The following is a 12,238-nucleotide window of genomic DNA, read 5'->3' on the forward strand; positions in this document are numbered from 1 at the left end:
CTTGTTTCTTTTTTATTGCCTCTATGAAAAGGAGCCTTCAGCTACTCGTGTGCGTGGGTCCGCGCCATTCGAAACAGACAGTCGGCTGTCTGTCGTCGTCCATGCCCTCGATCGACATTGACTTTGGCCATTCGATGGCAATTCAATTTAAAATGAGCCCGTCATTGGTCGTCGTTCCCATCCGAATGGATAGCTACTTTGCTTTTCGTTTCGTTCGCTCTTTTTAGCGTCGTCTTGTTTTTTGTTTATTTGTTTTATTCTTTCCCCGTCGGCCAATTCAAACATTTAGCGAATTACCGGATAAAATCAAACGTGGGCCGACATTTCACCGTTGGTCACATCATCGACACGCAATTTGGGGCCGACTGGTGAAATGTCTAGACGTCAATCTGCTACGCAGCGAATCGCCCCCCTATTCTTGTGTGTGTGCGTTTTGCAATGACGACAGAGATTGACACAACATTTCACGTTGATGATGTCATCGCCCTTTTATTTTTATTTTTTATTTTTTTATTTTATTTTTTCGTTTTTCTTTTTTCCTTTTTCCTTTTCCTCTGCTTGATGTCCGTCAGCAGTTTGACGGATTCGCTTCATTGATTTTCAAACAAGACACAAGACAAGGTCCGTCGTATCGAGACGAGATTGGACATTGATGACCGGACGACATGGTCGAACGATTCGCTGATGCGTTGGCCACCAAAACAACGTTTCCACCTGATATTTTTAGATTTGTTTTCGCCCGCCAGTCGTAGGCCAGCGCGTTAGACGGAAAATGACGTTGTTTTTGTCGTTCTCTTGTTTCGTTTTGTGTCTGTGTGTGTGCACTATTTTTGATGGGTTTTTGTCTACTCACTGGCCGAGTTTAGCGAATCATTCCACACACAATGTACGACATGTCCGTCTGTTCTCCATGACGTGCCCACAACTCTTGTCATTTTGGTTTATTGGGTCACTGTGCTGACATTTCGTTTCAGACGGAATTGCTAGGGTTTGCGAGGGCGGGTACAGGGAATCCGATTCGGGCGTGAAGAGGCGTGAAGAGGTGCGAAGAGAGGGATGTCGTCTTATTATTCGTTTCTTTCGCACGTCGGATAAAGAGTTGAACACGTCCGAAGAAAGAGTCTTGTTTTTCTTTGGTTGCATCTGTTGTTGCATGTTTTTCGCATCGTTTTATGCTCGTCCCCTGATTAATATAATGGATGGCAGTGAGTGACATAACGCGCGATCTTGCACGATTTGGAAGGGTAATGGCGCTTGAGAGGGAGAAAGAGAGAGAGGGAGAAAGAGAGGGAGAAAGAGAGTAGTATTGCACCAGCCGTCACCGACGACAAGAAAAGTTGGGCCATTTACCTCGTGTTTTCTTTATTTCGATGCCTCTTTGTTTCTACACCACTAAACGACAGTGGTGTTTTTGTTCTTTGTATTTCCCTTTTTTACGTTTTCTTTATTCATTTTCATAAATGGAGGTTGTGTACTTGTGTAGAACGAAACAGGCGAATTTGGTGACGTTCAATGTCGAAATAAGTGAACGTGGTGGTGTTGAACTAAAGTTCCGAACGGGCCACCACATACCAACCAGCCGTAAACTATTGATGCAATCAATTAGAGTATACACAACTTTCGTTTTCTTCAGTTTTTGAGTTTTTTGGGTGTTTCGTTGGTTGGGGGTGGGGGGGGAGAAGACGCGAAGAACTAGTTGATTCAGGCAACCAACAACTGAACGCGTGTTTCAATTTGATGCTGATGGAGGAGAAACCGTCTTTGCTTGAACCAATCCAACGTTTGGCTCGCTTTCGGCCTCAATTTTGGCTAAAATAGAAAAGCGCTGAAATGAAGATGAGGGTGGGACGGAGAAGGGGCATCCATCATTCAAGCAGTCAGTTTGGTGCGTGGAGGGGCTTGCAACAGCAGCAGCAGCAGCAAGTCGAAGAGAGTCCAAGTAGAAAAGGGCTGCAACGGTAGAGGGACGATAAATGGCACACGCGTTGCCCACGGCAACGCGTCAGCAACGCTCGCCCCGCTCGGTTCCATTTACATTGCGCCGTCTTATTACAATAAAGTGATGATCAAATTCGAGCCAACTTGTGCTTGCGCAACTCTGCGAAACGCACACACGCCAAACTTGACGCACCAGGTGAGCGAGTGCGTCCGTCTATTTGTTTTGCCGCGATTGTTTTTGAATTGTTTTTGTTGTCGGCGCTCCTGCCACCATCCGATGGAACACAGATGAGCAACAGACTTGGGAGCAAAGTCGGCGCCGGCCCGAATCTTTCTCTTCCTTTGGCCCACACTGGCAGATTTTCTGATTTCCACTTAGCTGTTGCAATGCCGCTGTTGCAAGTTTCGCAGTTGAGGCGTTTTGACTGACGCCATCTTGTGCTTTTATCGTTCGTACACAATTCATGTTTTCAGGACGGTCAAATTGATGGAAGAACAAACGAAACTGGAGGGGAATTTTGTTGTTGATCCGGAAAAAGGCCCGCAGCCTTGAGTGAACTTGAATTCTTAAATACAAAAACAGACGTCATGCAGATTGACTTAAAAAATGTTATACTAGAAGAAGAAACATAAAAAAATAAATAAATAAGAGAGGATTGGCGTGGAATTGTTGAATAAGACGCTCTAGTCGTCATTGGGAAATAATGCAGGGAACTGGGCAGAGCCAGGAGACAAAGTCGCATTCGAAAAAGAAGGGCCTCTACTCCGTAAATGAGGACGGACGCTTGTGCTGTACGTACGTCGTCGTCGTCGTCGTCGTCGTCGTCAAAGAGTCACGTTTTTGCGTTTTCTTTATGCGGTCCCTCTCCATTTCAATGTAGAAAAAGGAAGGAGGCAAGGAGCAACTGACTTGTTGTTCTTGCTAACGCAGTAACGCAGTAACGCAGTAAAACGCAGTAGAAATGGGGCAAACATCGTAATCCTCTCGCCTGCCACTGGGTGAATACACTAAGTCATTCACCCGTTTTGATGAAGACGGCTGCTCTGTGTGTATGAACCATTGTTATCTAATCCTTTGGCGGCTCGTTGGCTCACAACACGCCCTTCGTTGACTTTCGTTGACTTTCGTTGACTTTCGTTGACTTTCTTGACTTACTTTTTTAATGTAAAAGAACAAGACTGTGAGCGTGAGCCCGTCGAGTTTGCGGCACAAGTTTCATTTCATATCTGACCTGCAAATCCGACCTGCAAATCCAACGAAACGGCTTTTTTTTTTTCTGTTCTTCTTTCGTTTCTTCTTTCGTTTCTATTTTTGTAAGCGCGCGGGACGAAAAAGAGAAATGTTGGATTCGATTTCAATCCCCTTTGTTGTGTAGTCCAGTTGATTGGATTGCAAACTTTTATTCATTGGCCCTTCTTTTTTTTTAAATATTCCATTTCACCTGGCCATTGGTGTCTTGGTCGACTCGATTTGTTTGCAGTTTGCAGTTTGTAGTTTTTAGTTTGTAGTTTGCAGTTTGCAGTCTAAGTCTACAGTTTACAGTTTACAGTTTACAGTCTACAGTTTACAGTGGCCAGTCGTCATGTCGGTTGAAACACTTGCACTTCCGTTTAAAACAAAAAGAAAAAAAGAAAAGACGTTTTGCCCCGGTCGTACAACTATGGTGTGTGGGGCTTACATTTAGACGAGTCTCGCAAGACTTAATACATGCCTCTTGAACATCAACAAAAAAGGCAAAAAGAAAAAAGACTTTGGCTCTTTCGAACATGTGCTGGTTGTTTCTCTTTTGGGACTCGTTGAAGGCGTCGTCGCCGTCGTCCGTTTTTGTTTGGCCCATTGGCGGCCGTGTCGCTGCCTAAAAGGATAGCCCCATCTGTCCGACGTCGTCTTACACGATCTTGACTTATTTAATGTCGCTACTTATCCGTTGGCTGCCACTCCCCGAGGAGAAAGGGAAGCTGGACGTCGGAGAGTCGGAAGGCAAAACGATGGCCATTTTTTGGCCAGTCAGAGGTCCACCACCCCCCAAAAAAAACGCATCGCACGAGCAAGGAAAAACTTGCGCTTTGATGTGACCATGTCCGTCTTGTGTGTTTAGTCGTTTGGTCTTTGAGTCGTTTGGTCTTTGAGTCGTTTAGTCGTTTAGTCGTCGAGTCGTTTAGTCGTCGAGTCGTTTAGTCGTTTAGTCAGCCAGAAATGGACGACACCCCGCCTGGCGATTCGATTTCTCAACGGCGCCGTTGAATCGCCGGCAAACGTCCAGCCAGCAAGACTCTCTTCTTTACCTTACTGAAGCCATTTGCCTGACTTGTTTCATTTTCTGTACGGGTCGTGTTTTCTTGTGACTCGTGGTGACTCATTCGCAGTGCATCCCTTGCTTTTAAAGGCAGGCGACACGTCATCGATCGAGGAGAAGCAATGGGCGAGAGGGAATTTTAAATGCGAAGGTTAGGTGATGTTTTCTCCAATCGTTTCGTGTCAGCAAAATGGTGCGAGCCTCTGGGTTGAGGCCCCCCATAAAAACAAAAGGGGGAACAAAACACACACACAAAATGCAACCCAATTTCACAATATAACGAAGGTAGTGCCGTCGCTGCTGCTGCTGCTGCTGCTCCTCATTACCATAGGTGTGACGAGAGGCGTTTGAGAGGGTGTGACGCACTTGATAAGAGCGGGGCCGTGATGATTTCACAGCCAACGGTTAACAGAGTCGTTTGCACTGCACGCCAGTTGCCCCTCTTCTTTTCTTCTTTTGAAAAAACATTTCATTTTTCTTGCTGCCGTCTTTGTCGAAAGAAAGGGTTTGTGACTGATGGACGAGGTCGTAGTCCTACTAGAATACGGGCGGCACTCCAATAATTGAGCCGTCGTGTCGTTCCAACTTGCAAACGAGAACGGATGAACGAATGAACGGATGGACGGATGAACGGATGAACGGATGAACGGATGAACGGAGAAGAAAACGGCAGCGCACACCGACGACGCTGAGAGATGAGATGCATTTCATTTTCTTCATTTCGCCTCTCTCTCTCTCCTCTTTCTCCTCTCTTACTTTAAGGATTCGTTTCTGTGTCGAGACATCCATCGACTGACACGGATGGCCATTTTTGTCTCCGCTCCTTCTCTATGGCGTTTGGGCTTTCGCTGCTCGCCCTCCCAAATGAAAAGTCAAAGCAAAGAGAGAGAGAGAGACGTGCGTCGTGTTGATATTGACACACTTCTTTCGTCTGGCCGTGTCGCACAAAGTCGTCGGACAAACGAAAATCTTTGCGCTCGAGATATTGGTTCCTTCGAGTCTCGGATGTTCTGGCAGTGTCGCAGAGATGCGCCCCCCTCCCCCAAAGAACGGGGTGATCAAAGAAAAGAAAAGAAAAAATACGGATATAGATACGGAAAAAGAAAAAGAGTTTGAGCGACAATGAGACTTTTTTTTGGGGGGGGGGGGATTTATTGTTATGTTTTCCTGGCTGTTTTTGCGCCGTTTCCTTATTGATTTGGCCAGAGAAAAGTTCAATCGCTTTTTCTTATCGTTTTTATTTTTGTTTTTTCAAAATCAAACTTTGGGTTCGTTTTTTTTTGTAATAAAACTCGTCAAATGAAAATAGTCGTTTTTTTTTGGAGGGGGGGAGTAGGGCTGGGAGTGGAGGGGTGCGTGGAAACGTGCGTGGAAGCGTGCGACATAGCGAAGGAAGGCGCACACCACCCACTCACGCACGGCAGCGGTAGTCACACGAGCCACTGTTGCTCCGGTTGGGGAGCCGTTGGCTGTTGGGGGCAAGAGCAACGCCACTGAATCAATAGATTTCGAAAGAGTCGGGCCGTAGTGGATGCGTGTTTGCATGTGCAACGATGATGATGATCAATGTCTGCCAATAATGGAGCAGCCAGTAGGAGCAGGATCCCAACGCGCTGCTGCCCTCCCTTCACTTTTTTTCTTCTTAAACCCGTTGCGCTCCTCTTTATCTTTGACTTTTTGAGTTGACAAACAAACAAAAATTGACTCTGCCCGTCTGTCGGTTGTGTATTGCTTCACCTTGCCAGTTGACTTTCATTCACGGCCGAAGGGAATAAAAGGGGGCAGGACCGGCAGACTTTGGCTATTCAAATTGCCTTCAGTTGCAGAGATCATTAGTTTCTTCTAGATTTTTGTTTCCTTCTGTTTTCGTTTGCTCTTCTGTTGAATGGGTCACGATGCAAATCAATCAAGAAAAAAACGAAGAAAAAAACAAAAGAAATCATTCATTCGCGTCCAGAGTTTGTTTGTTTCGTGCGCGTCTCTGAGTGTAACGTGAAATCAGAAACAAAAACAAAAACAAAAAGGCAAATTGCGTCTGTTCTCATTTTCTCTCTTTCTTCATGATTGTGCGATGACTAAGAAAAAGGCGCCTCCGCTTCCAATCACACCGTCAACTTTATCGACTTCGTCAAGTATTTGACACGTGAGTATAGACAGTATAGCAAAATGGCGAACGCAAAATCCATGGCGGCGTTGCAACGACCCATAGCCTTTAAGAACAAGTTGATATCCAATGCTCTTTGCCTAATCGCTTTTCTCTGTCTGTGTGCCGTTCAATAAGACATTTTTAAAACCCCCCCAAAATTTAAAAACAAAAAGAAAAAGGAAAAGCCACAGGGGAAGATGCAAGTGAATTAAAAAGCAGAGTCAGGAGTAACAATAATAACAATAATAATAAGGGAAGTAAAAGAAGATGGGGGGAAAGGAAAAGGAAAAAAAAAGAAAAAGAGTAGGTCCGGCAATAAAGCTCTCACGCAGTGCAGTGGCGCTAATGGCCACAAGAGCCGGGCCATTAAGTTTTCGGCTCGTCTCTCGGACTCGGCTGCACGGAGTGGCTGTGTGAAACGTCCGGCCCTGGCCCTCCTATCCTCCTCCTGCCAAGGAAACAAAAAAAAAGAGAGAAAAAAGGGAGAAAGAAAGATGAGACGGGCCTTTTGGATTGATGGGTTTGTTGCGCCTTTCCCCTTCATTCCCTCCTCTCTTGCTTTCACTTGAAACTGGACACGAGACGGACACGGTGCGCTTGTAATGGCCGCCAAAGGTCTAGCCAAGCGTAGCCATTGTCGTAGATTTGGAACTAATCAAATAAAAAGGCCGACTAAGCTGAAAACTAGACTCAAAACTCAACTCAAAACTAAGCTCGAAACTAAAAAAGAAAAGAGAAAAAGGAATTGCCATGCGGCCAAGTTGGGCCAGCAGCCGCAACCATTCCATTCCGGATGAGCATCGTCTTTTCTTTTTTCCTTTTTCCTTTGCTACAAACTTTGGCGTCGACGCTGAAAACCTGTAGCCTCTCGTTCCATTCTCCTTGTTTCAATGTGTTTTTGTTTTTGTTTTGCGTTTTGTTGCCCCCTGCCCAGCTAGCAGTCGACACGAAAATACGAGAGGCTCTGCGACGTCCATCTGTTACGTCCATCTGTTACTGCACGTCCATGTGTCCAGTAAGCCATGCAACAATCGAGTGCCGTGAAACGTTGGTCTTTTCTTGGTGGGGGGGCAAACAAATCAATCAATCCATTCTGAAAATGAGTAGACAAAGGGATAAATAATCGGTGCCTTTAGAAAATGCGTTGGCAACAAAGTTGGAAGGCCCTGTGGCCTTTCCGCGTGACGGCGTCGTTTGTTTAATCGATAAACTCCGTGCTCCTTGCTCCCTGTTCTGCTGTTTGGTTCTTTTTTGAATGTTTTGTTCGGTGTACATGTTTTAGCTTCAGACAAAACACCAAAGTGCCATAAACTTGTGTGTTTGTGTTTTGTGTGTGTGTGTGTTAAAGCTAATATGTCAGTTTGTAATGACCACGTCGTATACGTTTCGAGATCGAGATCGAGATCGAGAGAGAGAAAAGAAGAAAAAGAAAAACCAAAACAAGAAATTTAAATGTTGAATGATTTTCACGTGCAGATCCGCCGGAGATTGTGGAGCGACCGAAAGACGTTGCCGTTCGTTCGGGAGGAATCGCCGCCTTTTACTGCCGGGCTCGAGGAGAACCGACGCCTCAACTGTCGTGGCGCAAAAACGGACGCAAGGTACGAGCTATGCGCCATTTTTCGCTTTTTAACTATTTGCATCGTCTAATCGTCCAATCGTCTAATCGTCTAATATTCCAATCGTCTAATCGTCTAGTGGTCGTTGTCTTTGTCGTCCATCATGATGGCCACAGATGAGATGATTATTGTTGTTTGATGAGCCATCAAGAAGAATCCCCTCCCCGCAATGTATGTGTGTGTTTTTCTCGACCTCGTTTGGCTCGCTCTGCGTCCAGTTGCAGAGAGATGGGGTCCCAATGAAATCGATCCCGCTACATTTGACGGACAGTCTCCCGGCCGCACATTCTCCCCTCCCCTTCTTAATTGATGTTGGTCGACAATGGGATGGATGGGTAGCGGGATAGGGGATATAGAGTCGTTCGTGGTGTTCATCGCGCATAGGGGTTGAGGGTTGGGCGAGTGGAGGAATGGGGGAGTGGGTAGACGTAGACGGTTACATTTCACGAAAAATCATAATGAAAAAATCTCAAATAAAAGGAGGGGGGACGTGTAATAATAGCGCAAAGGCACAAAATCCTCTGGCTGGCTGGCCGGCCGGATCATTCGTGATGGGCCCCAATATCTTCCCATTTTCGTCAAGCTCTTTCTCATCCCCTGGCTGTCTGCTTCGTTTTTGCTCCTTAAGAATCTAATCATGGCCGGAAAACAAAAAAAACGTCCGGCCGTAGCCATCGTCTTTCGCCACATTGGCCGATTGCTGTACGGACACACGCAACAGCCACGATGACAGTCTAAATGGGAAGAAGGGGGAATAAAAAAAAAACAAAACGAAACGAAAAATGAGGAAGGGAAGGGGATTACGAAAGTATTTTATTTTTTTTTTTTGCTTTTGTTGGCGCCACCAATTTAATAACGTCTGCTTAACGATGCTCCTAATCTCTAAAGGGAAGGAAGGCCACAAAATGAAACGGCCCTTTTCATTGAACGTTTGGTTGCAATTCTAATTCTTTGTTTCCATTTTTTATTTATTTATTTATTTTGGGGGTTGACGAACGACCGACCAAACGAACGAACGGACGACGCAGGTTTCGCCGCAGTCGCCGCGCTACCTGGTGATCCCGCAGCCGTCCATGTCGGTGCTGCGGATCGACTCGGCCAAGGCGGGCAAGGACGACGCCAAATACGAGTGCGTGGCCGAGAACGGAGTGGGAGACGCCGTCGTCGCTTCCGCCACATTGTCCATTTACCCAGGTACGTAAGTCGACACCTTTGGTCCTTTGGCTCTTTGGTTCTTTGGTTTCTTTGGTTTCTTTGGCTCTTGCCGCTGTTTGTCTTTATGCGCCCATCTCACTGCGACACCGGCGGGAGATTCAAAGTCTTTCGCTATTTTTCACAAAAAATGGGAGGCAAAAATGAAAAAAGTCGTTGATGAAATAGTCCAGAAAATAAAGAGGAAAATGAAAAAATGTTTCGGTTGGCTGCATTGCAGCCCATAGTCAATCTCGTTGCTTCATTAGAGCAGTTTGGACTAGTGACGAATCTCGCCGTCGTTTCCAACTGGCTAGAAGCAAAAAGATGTCGACGCATTTTCTTCATTTGCTCGTTTGAATGTCGCTCAATCAGCCAAATCTTTTTTTTCTTTTCCTTTTTTCTTTTGAAATTTCTATTCATCTGTTGAATATTCGAACTTTTGCCGATTCTCGCTGATTTGGCCTCTACACTGAGCCAAATGGGCTTTGAAAAACCAGCTGTACGTCCCCGATTTTGCTTCTTGCCCTTACTATGTGTATATACACCCGCAGAGTGCTGCACCGCGAACCGTTTTCTATTTGAATTGATGTTTTACGTCTTTGCAAGACTTTGAAAGTGAGGCCCAAAATGCAATTTTTTTTTTGCTTTTTGCTTTTTATAAACATCCATTTTTTCCCCCCCCACTTCTCTGTGCAGGCGGCCTGCGAGTTTGATGGCGTTGCTTAGGTAGAGCATCGTAGAGCGTCTTTCATGTCTTGCATGTCTTGCATGTCTTGCATGTCTTACATGTCGTCGCGATGTCTCGTAGTGCCGGTAAGGAAGACGAGTAGACACAACCTTCAATCGCAGTCGATCGAAATCTCAAATAGCTTAGTCGGGGGCGTTGCAACTCGATTGGGCCAAAACTGCTTCTTCTCTACGTGTGTGTGTGTGTGTGTGTTACCGGGGTGTGTGTGTCTGTGTGTCTGTGTGTCTCTTGTGTTACGGGGGTGTGGTGCGAGTCGTCTTTGGAATAGAGACTCTCCAAGTATGACGCATGGCACAATAGGGGGCAGTAGGGGGGAAGGGGCGATGTTGGGAATTGTAGTTGTCAGTGCTCGAGGTGATTTGATCGTGCAAGGCAAAGCAAGCAGCAAAGCAAGCAGCAAAGCAAGCAGCAAAGCAAGAAGCAAAGCAAGAAGCAAAGCAACAATACGGAAAAATAAATCTTGCATAAAATGCGGGGGGGAAAGGTGGAAAAGTCGGAAGAAAGCCACGTTGTCTCGCAGATCGATATCGTATGTTACATCTAGCACCTTGACATGTGCGGATGCATGTATCCGCATATGTTTGTCCCCACCCCTCTATTTATTTACATTTTTTTCTTCTTCTCAATGTTTCCCCTTGAAATCGATTTCTCAACTTTTGGGCTGGAAATATGTCATTCCTCCCTTTGCTCTTCTTCTTCTTCTTCTTCTTCCTCCTCTTCTTCTTCTTGATCGTCTACTTCATCTTCTTTTCACACCGGAAATCTTTTTTTTCGAGGGAGGGGAGAGGAGCGCTGCACGCCAACCTTTCGGTTCTTTGCTGCTACTTGCTGCCGGCCTGTTTGGCATATCAATGGCGATTGGCGAGTGAATAGCAAGAAGCGACGAGCGAGGCACTAAAGCTCAACAACACAAACAAATCCGTCGCGAAAGACGTTGAAAAAGAAAAAAAGAAACAATAGAGAAGGAAGGAACCCATACGTAAGGAGTATCAAAGAGTATCAATATGCGACCAATAGCGGCCAATAGAGGCCAATAGAGGCCAATAGCGCACGATAGCGCACGATAGGTAGAAACGCATCACTCAGCCATTTTTTTGGCCACTTCTTTGTCGAACGCGGGCTCTTGATATCCGATACGATGCCGATAGGATTTCCATCGGCAATCTAGAGCCACAGCCGACAAAGAGGATAACGCGGCCAGACGGATGCAAGTGCAGGCAGGCAGGCAGTTGGCCGGGAGGGATCGAAAACACATTCATCGTGTCTATAGACTGTGGGGTGGGCGGGTATTGAGTCGTCGCTGCAAAAGTGGCAAAGACTAGAGGCGACAGTGAATGTCGACGCCAATAAAATTGAGACTCGCCTAAGACTATTTGAAGTCGATCGAAGAGAAAGAGTAGAGCCCGTAGAGCCCGTGGAGCCCTGAGCTGAGTAGGACTCGTCAGCCCAGGGAAAAAAACAAAAAAAAAACCAAAAACAAGAAAGAGTCAAGATAGGCGGACGAGGAGATCGTTAAAGAGAAAGATAAGAATCATAAAAAACCGAAAAGAAGAAACGGAACGGGGCAAGAGGAACGGGGAGCAAAAGTCTGAAACACTTGAAAAAGACTTGATCTTGTAATACTCTGATGCAGTGATGCCAGTTTCATCAGTTTCATCAGTTTCATCAGTTTCATCAGTTTCATCAGTTTCATCGTCATTTGCTCGATGCTCGCCTGTTTATGTGTTTACGGACCGAGCAGTTGGGAGTAGGTTGGGCCAGTTAGTAGGCAAGGAGGAGGAGGAGGAGGTTGATGGGATGGGTGACAGACGGCAGAGTCGTCCTGCGTCCCGATGTGTTTTGCGCCCATGAACGAGGAGTCACCAGGCACCAGGGGCTAACGATGAAGGCCAAAAATCATGCACGACGCGCGCATTGAATGTCATATGCTGCGTCGACTCGATTTCTTTTTCCCTTTGGCTTATCCTCGTCCATCTTTTGGATAGCATATGACGTGGTCGTTTCGCCCGTCGCTATGATCGTAATCATAATATGAACAATAATCATAAACGCCTCGGCAAAAGCCCATCTATCGGACACGACGGCAATATGAGCAAATATTCCTTTTCTTTTTCCTTTTTTGTTTTCTTTTCTTGTTTGAAGCGAGGGCGGGAGAGAGGCGTTTCAAGCTGGTGGTTGTGTTTTGCACAGCTATTCTTATAGATATATATCAATAAAAATATATTCAAGTGGCTGTTGGTGCGGAGAATCAAAAATGAGGGGACCGCCTTGAGCCTCTGACTGCTGGCAATCGGAC

The 12,238-nt window shown here is 45.9% G+C and overlaps 1 protein-coding gene across 1 annotated transcript in view; it reads left to right on the forward strand.

Moving 5' to 3' along the window:
* Window positions 1–12,238, forward strand: part of LOC116929630 (tyrosine-protein phosphatase Lar) — a 38,581-nt gene that overhangs the window by 9,146 nt on the left and 17,197 nt on the right. Inside the window, 3 exon segments of the mRNA XM_045178601.1 lie at window positions 6,316–6,378; window positions 7,858–7,982; window positions 9,029–9,194. Coding sequence (XP_045034536.1) covers window positions 6,316–6,378; window positions 7,858–7,982; window positions 9,029–9,194 — 354 coding nt within the window.

Source organism: Daphnia magna, linkage group LG8 (genome assembly GCF_020631705.1).
Source record: "Daphnia magna isolate NIES linkage group LG8, ASM2063170v1.1, whole genome shotgun sequence".
NCBI classification, from domain to species: domain Eukaryota; kingdom Metazoa; phylum Arthropoda; class Branchiopoda; order Diplostraca; family Daphniidae; genus Daphnia; species Daphnia magna.